This window comes from Dromiciops gliroides, chromosome 5 (genome assembly GCF_019393635.1).
Source record: "Dromiciops gliroides isolate mDroGli1 chromosome 5, mDroGli1.pri, whole genome shotgun sequence".
In the NCBI taxonomy this organism is placed as follows: domain Eukaryota; kingdom Metazoa; phylum Chordata; class Mammalia; order Microbiotheria; family Microbiotheriidae; genus Dromiciops; species Dromiciops gliroides.
This window is the reverse complement of record NC_057865.1, coordinates 140280429-140295341: the sequence shown is the minus strand read 5'-3', so window position 1 is coordinate 140295341 and position 14913 is coordinate 140280429. Positions and strand designations below refer to the sequence as shown.

The 14913-nt window shown below is 36.8% G+C and overlaps 1 protein-coding gene across 1 annotated transcript; it reads right to left on the bottom strand.

Moving 5' to 3' along the window:
* Positions 1-7453: 7453 nt before the first annotated feature.
* Positions 7454-8301, bottom strand: LOC122729921 (60S ribosomal protein L8). Its single transcript, XM_043969063.1, has one exon. The coding sequence runs from the start codon at positions 8270-8272 to the stop codon at positions 7499-7501; it is 774 nt and encodes a 257-aa protein (XP_043824998.1). The 5' UTR covers positions 8273-8301; the 3' UTR covers positions 7454-7498.
* Between the last annotated feature and the right edge of the window lie 6612 nt (positions 8302-14913).

Below are 14913 nucleotides of genomic sequence, written 5' to 3'. Positions count from 1 at the left end.
TGGTTTCATTCTCTCTACTTCAAAACTTATTACACAGGTCCCACTCAGGGTGTGTTTAAATTGTGGGCAGAGTTATTGTATATAAATATCCATGGATCCTAAGACACAGGGCATTTGGGTCCTAGACCTGAGACTGGCTTTATTGTGCGACAGAATCCTTCTTTCAAGAAACCTATTTTCTACAGCTTGGAGACTCTTTTTTCTTCATCTAACCCTTTGCCTTAGACATTTTTACAACAGTATGGGCAACTATAGATTAGATGCAGTTGGCATCATTGGAGGGAAAATAATAATAGGTAGAATCTAGCTACCCCTACTGGATTTACCTACCAGTTGTCATGTGATCTTCACAAATACCTAATTAATGTAAATAATAATTTATTCACAATAGCAAACTACATGTTCAAGTGCTATAATTATTGCCATTTTATAGATGAGAAAACTGAGGCTGAAAGAGATTAAGTGATATGCCTAGAGTGACATAAGTATGAACATTCCAAGAATTTGAATTCAAATCTTTTTTATTCCTAGCCAAAACTATGCCACTAGCTACCTAATCCTATATCCAAATTGAAATGAGATCAAAGAACCCTTTGAATACTTAAATTAATTGACTTAGTCACTTCTGCCTCAGCTCCTTTTTATTAAAAAAAAAGTAAACTGCTACGCAAATACATTTTGGTATAAATAGCTTTTCTGTCTGAGAATGCCTGATCCTTTAGCTATTTGCAGAAAAAAGCTTTTCCTCAGCCACTGAAACCTCTAATCCATTTAGACCAGCCTCCTCTGCTCACTGACTCCCCTTTGAGGCTTTTTGTTTTGGTTTGAAAGCACCACATACACACACACAAACACACACAGATAGACACAGATAGACACACATCACCCACCCACCCCCACACACAGTGTGTGACATTTCTGGAAGCTCTAAGAGGATTACACTTTCCTATTCCAGAAGTTTTATTACACAAGGGCCTGTAGCCTCAGCATATGTACAAGTGAACAGTCAACCTGTCCTCACTTTGCCTAAACAATGGAAGCATTTAATTCATCCTCAACTCCTAGCAAAGGACTTGACAAACATTTCCAGGAAACACCAGAGTCCAAAAAAGGTCTATAATTGTTAAGGCCATAGGTTGACCTTATTGATAACATTTCTTTAAAATAAAAATCAGAAGGTTGTTCCAGGGGTTTTATATATATATATATAGCTAATCTCCTAATACTATGTCTAACTTTGAAATGGCAGGAGACAACTAGAAGAAAAACAGTGGAACAGTGGATAAAGCACTGGCCCTGGATTCAGGAGGGCCTAAGTTCAAATCTGGCCTCAGACACTTGACACTAGTTTTGTGACTCTGGGCAAGTCACTTAACCCTTATTACCCCCCCCCTCCCCAAATTGCATTACATTGTAATGAGTGAAGAGTATATCTATCCCCGTTAGTGAGTAGAGAGGGAGGGAGAATAGAGCCAGACAGACAGTATAGTTTTATATTGGAAATTTCACTAAATAAAGATTTCACTCGCAATCAATTGGTAAAAGACAGACAGGAGAACATTGCTGTCAGAATAACTTTTTTGATCAGCCAGGGTGTCAAAGATACATTTAGCATCAACTTTGAGCTGATACTACTGATGTATTTAGCAGAAACCAATACTATATTTATACAGTGACCATTACTTTTATTTTCCACTTTTTGAAATGTATTACTTTTTTAAAAACTTTTTTGAGTTCCAAATTCTCTCCTTTGCTTTAACACCTCCTGAGAAAGCAAGAAATATGTTACTGATTACACATGTGGAACTATGCAAAACTTATTTCCATTTTAGCAATATTGTTTCTTTTTTTGTTGTTTGTTTGTTTTTTGTTTATTTTTGTTTGGTTTTTTGCAGGGCAATGAGGGTTGTGTCTTGCCCAGGGTCACACAGCAAGTAAGTGTCAAGTGTCTGAGGCTGGATTTGAATTAAGGTCCTCTTGAATCTAGGACCAGTGCTCTATCTACTGCTCTACCTAGCTGCTCCCAGCAATATTGTTTTAAAAAATAAAAGTAAGCAAAATAAAGAAGACAATAAAAGTATAGTCCATTTTGGACTGAGAGTTCATCAGTTCTCTGTCTTGAAATGGTTAACATTTTTCAAGAAGAGTCCTTCAAGGTTCTTTCATTTATGTATTGATCAGAATAGCAAAATTTTTCACAATTGAGCATCTTTAAAATATTGTTCTTACTGCGTACAATGATTTCCAAGTTCTGTTCTGTTCTGTTCATATAATACAGTTCTTCCCGGGTTTCTCTAAAACCATCCTCCTCATACATCATAATCATATACCAAAACTTGTTTGGCCATTCCCCAAAATAATGGGTATCCCTTCAAATTCCAATATTTTGCCACCACAAACAAAAGAGTTCCTCTAAATATTTTTTTGTCCACATAAGTCCTTTTTTCTTTCTCTGTGATCTCTTTGAGATACATAACAGTGGTATTGCTTGGTTGAAGGGTATGCACAAGTTTTATAGCCTTTTAGTTGTAGTTACAAATTATTCTCCAGAATGGTTTGATGAGTTCATAACTTCACCAACAGTTCATTAGTGTACCCATTGTCTAATATTCCCTCCAGCATTTGTCATTTCAGAGTTTGTTTTTCTGAAACCTTCTGGTTCATATCTTTGCCCATTTATTAAATGGGGAATAGCACTTTTTAATATAAATTTGATTCAGTTATCTATATATTTGAGAAATGAGTCTTAGAGAAATTGGCAACATTTTTTGATATTACCTATTTCATCATCTGTAGTACTTGTTAACAAAATGCTGTTTTCCTTTTAATGAGTCCTATTTTTGTTTTTGCTTTTTTTCTGAGATCACAATTGATATACCTGCATTTTTTACTTCAGCTAAAACATAATAAATTCTGCTTCAGCTCTTTATTTTAACATTGTGTATGTCTTTCTGTTTCAAATGTGTCTGTGTTTTTTGTAAAAAAACTTATTGTTACATTCTCTTTTCTAATCCATTCTACTATCCACTTCTGTCATACAGGTGAGTTCATCCCATTCACATTCACAGTTATAGGTATTAATTTTGTATTTCTCTTCATCCCATATTCTTCTATATATTATTCTCACTTTTTTTATTCTGGTCCCTTCTCAAAAAAACTGTTTTGTTTCTGACCACTGCCTGTTTTAATCCAATGCTATACTCAATTGTGTGTGTATGTATGTATGTATGTGTTTATGTGTGTGTATACACACATATGGATCTTTTTAAAGTAAATTGCACTCCTATTTTATTTATCTGCTCTGGTTTTTGTTTTTCTTTGCCTGAGATTTTGATTGTTATCTCTGGCATTTATATTGCAGCTGATGCATATTCCAGCCTTTATGTTAACTCTCTGTGAATCTTTCTGGGTCAAGTTTGTCTCTTGTAAAGAAAAATTGTTGAATTCAGGTTTATAATACGTTCTGTTATCCTTTTTTCATTCTATGGATAAATTCATACCATTCACATTCACAATTATTATTGCTAACTGTGTATTTCCCTTCCATCCTGGTCTCATATACTTACTTTTCTTTTTTATACCTTGTCCCTTTGTCATAAGTTCATATTCCTTAGGACCACTGCTTCCCTTAATTACTCTCCCTTTTTAAGTGCATCCTCCTTTCTCTTGCTACTTCCCAGTTGGGTAAGATGGATTTCAGTACTCAACTCTTTATAGGTAAAATCTTTTCTTGTTGAACCAATTCAGATGTTAGTAAGGTTCAAGTGTTTACCCTACACCTCCTCCATTATATAAACTCTATTGAGCATGACATTCATGTGAGAGAATTTCCCCTATTCTCTCTCCTGTCTTCCCTATCCCCCCACCCCCCCAGTATTTCCTTTCTTTTTTTGAGATCATCTAGTAACAATAGAATCACACTCAGGACCTCCATCTAGTTAAATTCCTTGTAAGAGCTGTAGCAATGATAACATTCTGAAAGATTACATTTATCCCCTTCCCATATAAGAATGTAAAGAGTTTAAGGTGCTTCAGTCCCTTAAGATTTCTCCCTTAATCTTACCTTTTCTATAATTATCTTGAGTCCTATATTTGAATTTTAGATTTCCTAAGCATTTCTGTCGTTTTAATCAGGAATATTTGAAACTCCTCTATTTCATTAAATATACAGGTGTTTTTTTTTTCTTCCATAGAAATACACTCAGTTTTTCTGGATGGATAGGGTGTTCTTGACTATAATCCTAGACTTTTTGCCTTCTAGAATATCATGTTCCAAGCCCTCCATTCCTTTGTATTAATGACCTGTTAAATCATTTGTGATCCTAACCGTGGTTCCAAAGTATTTGAATTCATTCTTGCTTGCTACACATAATATCCCTTAGATCTGGGAATTCTAGATTTTGATTATAACATTCTTTGGAGTTTTTATTTTGGGGGTTGTTTTAGGAGGTGAATGCTGTGTTCTTTCAATTTGGCCTCTTTTTCTAAGTCATATGGGCAGTTTTCCTTTATAATTCCTCAAAATATGATGTCTAGCCTCTTTTTTCTTTGGTTTTGTTTATGGCTTTCTGGTAGTTCAATGCATATTAAAGTACCTACTATCAATCTATTGTTCCAAGTCAGTTGTTTTCCTATGTTTCATATTTTCTTTTATTTTTTTCTTAATTTTGACTTTTTAAATATTATTTCTCAATGTCTCATGGAAACATCAGTTTCCATTTGACCATCATAGCTCCTTCTGTCAAGGTTGAGTTATATTTATTTATTTGTTTGCTCATTTATCTAGCCTCTTTCTTGACTTTGGACTTCATGTTAGTGTTAGCCTTCACTCATTTCTTGGAGAGAATGCCTTCCCTGATCTTGTTTTTATCTTTTCATGTCCTTCTTTTGTTTTCACACCTCAGATTAGAAGCTGACAAGTTTTCACTCATTGCAAAATGGTATGAGTCAGGGTGATTTATATTCACTGCCTTTCTGGTTAGAGCTCTGCAAGTTCCTGACCCAAGTTTGCATTTCTTGACTAGTTCATAGTTGACTACTCATGGACTCAGTCACTGTTAGCTCAATGGTAGGTTTTGGAGGTTCTGAGTAACCAAACTTTAAGTTCCCCTTTGGTATTAGTTTCCTTCTCTGGTTTTTCTAGTACAAGGTTATATGCCAAGCTAAAGGCTAGAGTCTTGTTCCTGGGCTCAGAGCTATATGTTATTTGTTCCTTACACAACACTAGAGTTCACTCAAAACCACTTCTTTCCACCCTGCATTTGTGACCTGGAATTGGATAGTGTGTGACAATTTCCAGATGGCATACATTTCTGTGCCCAGCACTAGTTCAAGAATGCTCTGTGATCTTTTTCTGCCACAATGCTTTCTGCCTTCATGTTTTTTCTTGGTCCTAATTCATTCTCTGTGCATTCTTATGCTCCCTATCCCAAAAAAGCCATTGTAAACACTTCTGGCCAGCACCTGTCTGTGTGTCCAAATTCCCCTCCTTCTCTCTACCTATGCTCTCCAGACTTAGAAAAAAAAATGATACATTGTCATTTTTTCTTGGCTGTTCTTATGAGAATTATGTATGGCACATTTTGTAGATTATTGTGGAAGAGGTTTGCTGAGAGAGGTAAGCAAAATTTCCTCCTTTCACTCTATCATATTGATGCTACCCATCAACTTGCATATCCTCGTGATGGTGGGTAAGTAGCATCTTTTCCATATCAAAAGCATATGACACATTTATATATTTATTTATTTTTAAATTTAATTTAATTTAATTTTTGCAGGGCAATGAGGATTAAGTGACTTGCCCAGGGTCAAACAGCTAGTAAGTGTCAAATGTCTGAGGCTGGATTTGAACTCAGGTCCTCCTGAATCCAGGGCCAGTGCTTTATCCACTGTGCCACCTAGCTGCCCCCAAGCATATGACACATTTATGGGCCACCATTTGGTATGGCTAAAGGGAGATGAAAGTAAGTGTTAAATAGCAGCAGAAACATCTGTACTTTTTTTTTTTTTTTTTGCAAAGCAATTGGGGTTAAGTGATTTGCCTAGGGTCACACAGCTAGTAAGTGTTAAGTGTCTGAGGCCAGATTTGAACTCAGGTCCTCCTGAATCCAGGGCAGGTGCTTTATTCACTGTGCCACCTAGCCACCCAAAACCTTCTTTATGTACAATAGGAAATATATCATATTAAAGAGCACTGGTTGGGAGTCAGAAAACGGTAGTCATAAAATGACTCTCTCCTACTTTCTGCTTGTATGATTGTGGGGAAGTCATTTATCTTCTAAAGAGCTTTGTTTCTTCCTATTTTAAATCAGGGGGTTCTAATTGAAGCCCTCTGAATTCACTTTCAAATCTTTTTTTCTATGGTCTGACAACCTTTTATATGTAGAAAAATAATTATTTATTTTATGTGCCTATGCCTCTGTTTTTCTGGCTTAGTTTAGTGTCTATTGAGGTTCTCAATAATTACTTTGTTTGCTAAGGCAGTTACCCAAGTTAGAGAATAACCCATGTGTTTTTCAATGTTAAGGCATAAAACAGAGCCCTCACTGTCTGTTTTTGTGGTGGTGGTGGTTATTGTTTGTTTCTTTGTTTTTTGGCTGCAACTCCCTTAGAGCAACAAATTGCCACCACATTTGCAGCATCCTTTGAGAGAGTTTCATATGTTTAAAAAAAGAGACCAGAGGAAATGAGGCCATAGAGACCTTTTTGGCAGGCACTAAAAAGATAAGCAGCAGTGGTTGATTGATTGTGAAGGTTACATACTACCCATGGAGAAAGAGGGAGGCCATATCATTGCATTTCTAAAGTCTCTTGTAGCATGAGATCTCTAACCAGTGATATCAGTCCCTTCTGGGAATTAGAAAATTCTTTGCTGGAGTTTAAACCAAAGAGACCAGGGACTAGAAAGGCTCTATTTATCAACCACTAGGGAACTCAATGAAGAAAAAGAAGAAGTTGAGAGATATTGAACACTATGGAAAGAATCTTTTTAAATGTACAGGCACACTAAAATAAGCAAGATAAACAGAAATAATATATGTAAAGTTCTACAAACTTTAAAGTTATACAAATACTCATTATTATTGAATGCTACTTCCAAAAGTCCCAAATTTGTCAGTCACTTTGGACTATAGACACCTTTATTGTAAGGTAACTCTCCACAAAGATAGCGTAGCTACAGATTTTGAATATATCCTAATGAAAATACAAATGAGCTGATCTATGGCTAATTGCAAACTGTGAGTTTTGCAGCCAGCAGTATACTAGATGAATTTTATAGATACCAAGCTATTTGTCTTTTCTTGGCTGCACAATAGTATCTGCAATATGCATTATGCATATAAATAGTCACTTAAAATACAAATGCTAAACCTTGGTGACATTTGAATTTTTTTCAAAAGTAAATTGTACCTTAAAAATTGGGGGGTTTTTTTGAGTTATAAATATAATTCTATTTATACAATTTCCAAAATAATTTTTATTGTCAGGATTTTGTACTTTAGTTTTCCTTCTCCTGTACAGTCTTTGTGCCACGGAGGCGACCAGTACGACGGGCAGCGATGAGACCGACCTTTCGTCCAGCTGGGGCATCTCTTCGAATGGTGGATGGTTTTCCAATATGCTGGTGATTACCTCCTCCGAAGGGATGTTCCACAGGGTTCATGGCCACACCCCTGACACGAGGCCAGCAGTTTCTCTTGGCCTTGTATTTGTGGTAGGCACGACCTGCCTTAAGGATAGGTTTATCAATACGACCTCCTCCAGCAACAACACCAACAACAGCTCTGTTTGCAGAAGAGATGACTTTTTTAGAGCCTGAAGGTAGCTTCACCCGTGTTTTCTTGGTTTCTGGATTGTGGGAAATCATGGTGGCATAGTTTCCAGATGCTCTAGCAAGTTTACCCCGATCCCCAGGCTTTTCTTCAAGACAGCACACAATGGTCCCTTCAGGCATAGTGCCAACTGGGAGGACATTGCCGATGTTGAGCTGAGCTTTCTTACCACAGTACACAAACTGGCCGGTATGGATGCCTTCAGCAGCAATGAACAACTCTGTCCTCTTTTTAAATCTGTAAGGATCTCGGAAAGCTACTTTTGCAAGAGGAGCCCCTCGGCCTGGATCATGGATTATGTCCTTTACGATACCCTTAATGTAGCCATGCCTCTCTGCGAAGTCAACAGCCCGGAGCTTGGCAGCTCCTTTCCTGTGTTTCACGTGAGCGCGGAAGACGGAGCCCGCGCCCTTTCTCTGACCACGGATCACCCGGCCCATCTTGAGCGGTCTTGCTCTGGACTTGCTAGAAAGAGCAAAAATTGTTCTTTAGAAAATATCATTATTGCCAAGGAGAAACCAACAATGAAGAGATTAGATTTTTAAAAAAATAGAGAGAACCTCATTCAAGTAGGAATTCGGTGCTTTTAGACATGCCATGGAAGTAGATAGAAGGCAGATAAAGGGGAGAAAATGCAAGTAGAAAATATCAGCTGGGGTTGCTCAAAAAAATTCTTAAAACAACAAAATCTGGACATCCAGAAAATTAAATATAATCTGAAAATTACTCATTGCCATTTTAAGAGAGAACATGGATGTGAAGACACTGAGAATGTAAATAGTGTGGGAAAGGGAGGAAAGGGGACAAAGTAAAGAAAGATATTTAAAGAAAGGAGGACATTTGACATGACATTTTGGAGTTATCTCTTGACTCTTCTCTTATTCATTAATGCTCCCTAGATATACAATCAGTCACCAAGTTCTTTCAAATCTTTCTTTTAAAAAAAATTAGAATTTTATTTTTCCCCCAAATTACATGTAAAAACAATTTTTAACACTAAGTTTTAAAACTTTGTTTTCCAAATTCTCTTCCTTCCTCTCACCACCCACCAAAGAATGAAAGCAATTCAATATGTTATACATGTATAGTCATGCAAAACATTTCCACATTAGTCAGGTTGTGAAAGAAAACAGACAAACAAAACTTAAGAAAAAGAAACTAAAAAAATTATGCTTCAATCTGTATTCAGACACAATCAGTTCTTTCTCTGGAGATGGATTGCAATTTTCATAAGTACATTAGAGTTGTCTTGGATCATTCTATTGCTGAAAATAGCTGTCATTCACAATTGATCGTCTTACAATGTTGCTGTTATTTTGTATATAGTACATTTCACTTTGCATCAGCTCATTCAAGTCTTTCCAGGTTTTTCTGATAGCACCTTGCTCATTATTTCTTGTTTGTTCATTTTTTTGTGGGGCAAGGGAGTTAAGTGACTTGCCCAGGGTCACACACCTAGTAAGTGTCAAGTGTCTGAGGCTGAATTTGAGCTAAGGTACTCCTGAATTCAGGGTCAGTGCTTTATCTACTGTGCCACCTAGCTGTCCCCCCTACTCATTATTTCTTATAACACAGCAGTGTTCCATCATAATCTCATCCCACAATTTGTTCAGCCATTCCCCAACTGAGGACATGTCCTCAATTTTAAATTAAACTTTTTGTTTTCTATCTCTTTTTGGATACTGACCTAGTAGTGGTATTACTAGGTCAAAGAGTATGCATGGTTTTATAGCCCTTTGACCATAGTTCCAAGTTGCTTTACAGAATGTTCGAATCATTTTACATTTTCACCATGAGTGCATTAATGTCTCATTTTCCCCATATCTCCTACAACTATTTTTATTTTCTACTGCTTTCCTAGTATTCAATCAAATAGATATGAGATAGGACCCTGGAATTGTTTTGATCTCCATTTTTCCACTCAATATTGAGTTAAGAGTGTTGTTTTTTTCATATGACTATATGTTACTTTGATTATTTCATCTGAAAGCTTCATATTTTTGATCATCTATCAATTGGCAAATGCCTCTTATTTTAACAAGTTTGACTCAGTTCTCTATGTCTTTGAGAAATGAGTCCAGTCCGACAAATTTGCATCAAATGTTTTCACAATTACTATTGCTAACTGTATTTCCCTCCATCCTATTCCCTACCAATGCCATTTACTCTATTTTCTATCTTTTTTCACCCTGTTCCTCCTCAAAAGTGTTTTGCTTCTGACTGTTCCCACCCCCAATCTTCCAACCCTTCTATCAGCCCCCCCACTACTTATTCCCTTCCCCTCCTACTTTCCTCCAGGGTAAAATAGATTACTATACCTAATTGAGTGTATATGTTATTCCCTCTTTGAGCCATTTCTGATGAGAGTAAGGTTCACTCCCTCCCAAGGACCTCCCCCATCTTCCCCTCCAGGGCATAAACTTTTTCCTGTTTATTTTATGTGAGATATTTTACCCCATTCCAACTCTCCCCTTCTCTTGCTCCCAGTGCATTCCTCTCTCACCCCTTAATTTTATTTTTTTAAAGATACCATCTCTTCATATTCAACTTACACCTGTGCCCCCGTCTCCATATGTTCCACCTGCCTGACCTAATAATGAGAAAATTCTTATGTTACAAGTATCATCTTCCCATAAAGGAATGTAAATAGTTTAACCTTTTAATATCCCCTATGATTTCTTTTTGCTGTTTAACCCTGCCTTTGCAGGGTCTTGTATTTGAAAGTCAAATTTTCTATTTAGCTCAGGTCTTTTCATCAATAATGCCTAAAAATCCTCGCTTTCATTGAATTCCCATTTTCCCCCAAAAAGATTATATGCAGCTTAGATGAATAGAAGATTCTTTGTTGCAATCCCAGTTCCTTTGCCCTCTGGAATATCATATTCTAAGCCCTCCCATCCTTTAATGTAGAAGCTACTAGATTTTCTGTCATCCTGACTGTGGCTCCATAGTACTTGAATTGTTTATTTCTGATTGCTTGCAATATTTTCTCCTTGACCTGGGAGGTCTGGAATTTTACTATACTATTCCTGGGAGTTTTCATTTTAGGCTCTCTTTTCTCGGGATGTTTGGTGGATTTCTTCAATTTTTATTTTACCTTCTGGTTCTAGAATTTCAGGGAAGGTTTCCCTGACAATTTCTTGGAAGATGATGAGTAGGTTCATTGTTTGACCATGACTTTCAGGTAGTCCAATAATTTTCATATTATCTCTATTGGATCTGTTTTCCAAGTCAGTTGTTTTTCCAATGAGATATGTCACATTACTTTCTACTTTTTCATGCTTTTGGTTTTGTTTTGTTTTGTTTGTTTGTTTCTTTCTTTATTTCTCATAAGGTAATTAGCTTCCATTTGCTCAATCCTAAGTTTTAGGAAGTATTTTCTTCATAGAGCTTTTGTGCCTCCTTTTCCATTTGGCCAATTCAGCTTTTCAAGGTATTCTTTTCCTCATTGGCTTTTTGTACCTCTTTTACCATTTGACCTAGTATGGTTTTTGTTGTTGTTGTTGTTGTTGTTGTTGTTGTTTTTGAGAGGCAATGGGGGTTAAGTGACTTACCCAGGGTCACACAGCTAGTAAGTATTAAGTGTCTGAGGCCGGCTTTGAACTCAGGTCCTCCTGAATCCAGGGCCAGTGCTTTATCCACTGCGCCACCTATCTGCTCCCTAGTGTGTTTTTAAGGTGTTATTTTCTACAATATTTTTTGTGTCTCCTTTACCAAGAGGTTGACTTTTTTCATGATTTTCTTGCATCACTCTCATTTCTTTTTCCACTTTTTCCTCTACCTCTCTTACTTTTTTTTCAGAGTCCTTTTTGAGTGCTTTTATTACCTGAAATCAATTCATATTTTTCTTGGAAGCTTTGGATGTAGGAGCTTTGACTTTGTTATCTACTTCTGAGGGTGAATTTTGATCTCCTTGCCACCACAGAAAAATTCTAGGTTCAACATCTTTTTTTCTTTCTGCTCATTTTCCCAGCAAATTTCTGGATTTTTAACTCTTTGTTAAAGTGGGACACTGCTTTGTGGGTAGAGCATGCACTTTCCCAAGCTTCAGGGGGTTTGTACAGCTATTCTCTCAGATACTTATAGGTATTGTAAATCTGTAGTTCTTCAAAGGTGGTGTGATTTAAGGAGAGTTATGTTTACCACTCTCCTGGCCTGTGCTCTGGTCTGCAAGCAACCATATGTCTGCTTTTCTGCCCTAGATCTATGGACAGATTCTTGCTCCACTGTGACTACAAGCTCTGTTGTACTTATGCTCCTCCCCAACCTGGGATCACCACCCAAGTCTCTGAGCTAGATCTCAGTATGGGCAAAACAACAGAGTCCTGCCTCAGTGCTAGCAAATAGCTATAATCTCCTTCTGGCCAATTTTTCAACCTCCTTAACATCAGTTGGCTGAATTCCAGATGCTTTTGCTCCTGATGATGATTCAGAAGCTCCCAAGGCCTGCTCCTGGTTTGCTGTGGTTGTGGCTGGGTCTATACTGGGACTGGGTCCCTGCTGGGGCTGCCTGAACTATGCTGCACTCCACTCTAACCGCAGCACAACAAACATTTCCTGATGACTTTCGAAGTTGTCTTTAGCTGGAAAATTATTTCACCCTGCCCTTTGGTGGGTTCTGCTGCTCCAGGAATTATCTTATGGCATTATTTGAAGGTATTTGGAGGGGTCTTGGGGAGAGCTCAGGCAAGTTACTGCCTTTCCTCCACCATCTTGGTGCTGCCTCCTCTTTCAAATCTTTCTAAAACTTTTTGAAGATTCCTATTCTTTACCAATTTAGCTGCCATCAACTTAAACCAAGTTATCTACATGAATAAATAATTCTCATCATCTTATAGGTGGTTTCACTCTGATCTCACCCCATTTAGTTCATTTAACATATCATCTTACATAGATCATTCTAAAAAATACATTGATTTCTGCATATTAAACCTCAATCCCTGCCACAAAATATTCAATTTCAGACCTCATAGAGTGAAAGAACCATGACCTTTACATTTAAAAAATTTTTCCCAATAGTTATTCAAGATGGAAGCAATACTCTAAATTGTATTCAAATGATATTTTGATGGGAATTCATTTATCAGATTCTGTATATCCACAAGCTGAGGGTATCAACCTCCTGGAAGAGGAAACAAGATCACAAGATAAAAAGCATTATATATTTAGAGCTCATCTACTAGTAGTATCAAAATCAAAAAGAAACAACTGTGTGGGTCTCATATTGACTTAGAAAACCACAAATTAACATTATTTATGTTGTGTTGTATCTTTATTTTTCTCAACATTTCCTAATTAAATTTTAATGGGCCCTTGTAGCCCACGTGTGAATTTGACATCTCTCACTAGTACAATCCTCTCACATTATATATAAAGAATATGATGCCTACAGAGGTTAAGTAACTTGTGAGAGCGGGCAAACATTAATACTTTTCCAATTCACAACATTGAGTATCAGAGATACCAAGATTACAAAGATGTTTACTGGAAAAGAAAATAGGAGTGCCTCAAAGACAAAACTTACCTACTTCCAAACTTTGCCAAAGTATGCCTTTTTTTCTTAGGGAAGTGACAGGAAATAATTTAGTGACCTTAAAGCATCTGGTGAAGTATTTTCTCTTAAGAAATAAATGTGTTCTCTGATTTAGATATTTAAAAGCAGCATAGATTTAAGCTATCTTCAAAGAGATACAATACAATAAAATACAAAGGAAAGCAAAAGCAGTCCCCTATCTCAGGGAGCTCACCTTTTAGTGAGGGAAACTAAGATCATGGCAAATGATTCCACCAATCCCTCGCAAATAGAGGAAGAAGAAATGGAAGCAGTGTCAGATTTTATATTCTTGGGCTCAAAGATCACTGCAGACAGCAACTACAGATATGAAACTAAAAGAAACTTCCTCCTTGGAAGGACATTTGTGCCAAATCTAGACAGCATACTAAAAATTACAGATATCCCCTTCCCAAAAAAGGTCCATATAATCAAAGCTATGTTGTTGTTTTTTTCACTAGTAATGCATGGCTCTGAGAGTTGGACCATAAGAAAAGCTGAAACCCAGAATCAGCACTTTTGAATTGTGGAACTGGAGAAAAATTTTGAAAATTCCTTGGAAAGCAAGACAATCAAATCAGTCAATATTTAAATAAATTCATTCAGATTATTCATTGGAAGGTCAAATACTGAAGCTAAAGCTTAAATGTTTTGGCCACATAACCAGAAGACAAGACTCATTGGAAAAGACCCTGATGTTGGGAAAGAGTTAAGGCAAAAGGAGAAAGGGATATCAGAGGATGAGATGGAGAGATAGTGTCATAGAAGAAACAAGCCTGAATTTGGACAGACTTTGGGATATAATGGAGGATGGAAAGGACTGATGTTCTGTGGTGCATGGACTCATGAAAAGATGGACATGACTAGACAACTGAACCCCCACCACAACAATAAGCAGAAGGTAAACAAATATGCACATTAAGCCAGGAGTAAGAGGTGAGAATATTACAGGATTGGACAGGTTAAAAATGGCAGTGGGAGATACAGTGTGTTGCTAAGGTTATTGATATATGTTTCATAAAGTCTTAGTCTGATTCCTTCTCATGGTGGCATAGAGGTATAATATAGAGCTCTTGAAATATTTTCTAAAGGGGGAATTGCCTCAAGCAGATCTTATCAAGTTTGAAAGGTTTCCAATGTAAGACTGCAAACCCTGTTTGCCTGTTGTCTGAAGATCAGAATACTTAGGTTTAGTGAAGCTAATTCTTAGAAACACAGGCATAGGGTAATTTTTCCATTGCTGCGATACATAAAGTTGATTACTCAGGAGTAAAAGGTTTTACTCTGTGTCTCTGCATTATGAAATTCATATATATGCAAGAGTCTTATCCCTTTTTATCCAAACATGGGGTTTCATTCCTATAGGAAACTCTCTAATGAAGAAACTGTCTCCTTTAAAGCCAATTGGTGCCTACTTTTGCCACTGGGTCTTAAGAGAGTTGCCTGATAAATTTAATGATTAAATAATTTGCTTTCAGACATATATACATTCTAATTCCAAGGAAAGTCTTGAAGCCAATGAATCTTTCT

Bases quoted from the DNA above. Each gene is read 5' to 3' on its own strand.
- LOC122729921 (XM_043969063.1), bottom strand. From the start codon at position 8,272: ATGGGCCGGGTGATCCGTGGTCAGAGAAAGGGCGCGGGCTCCGTCTTC.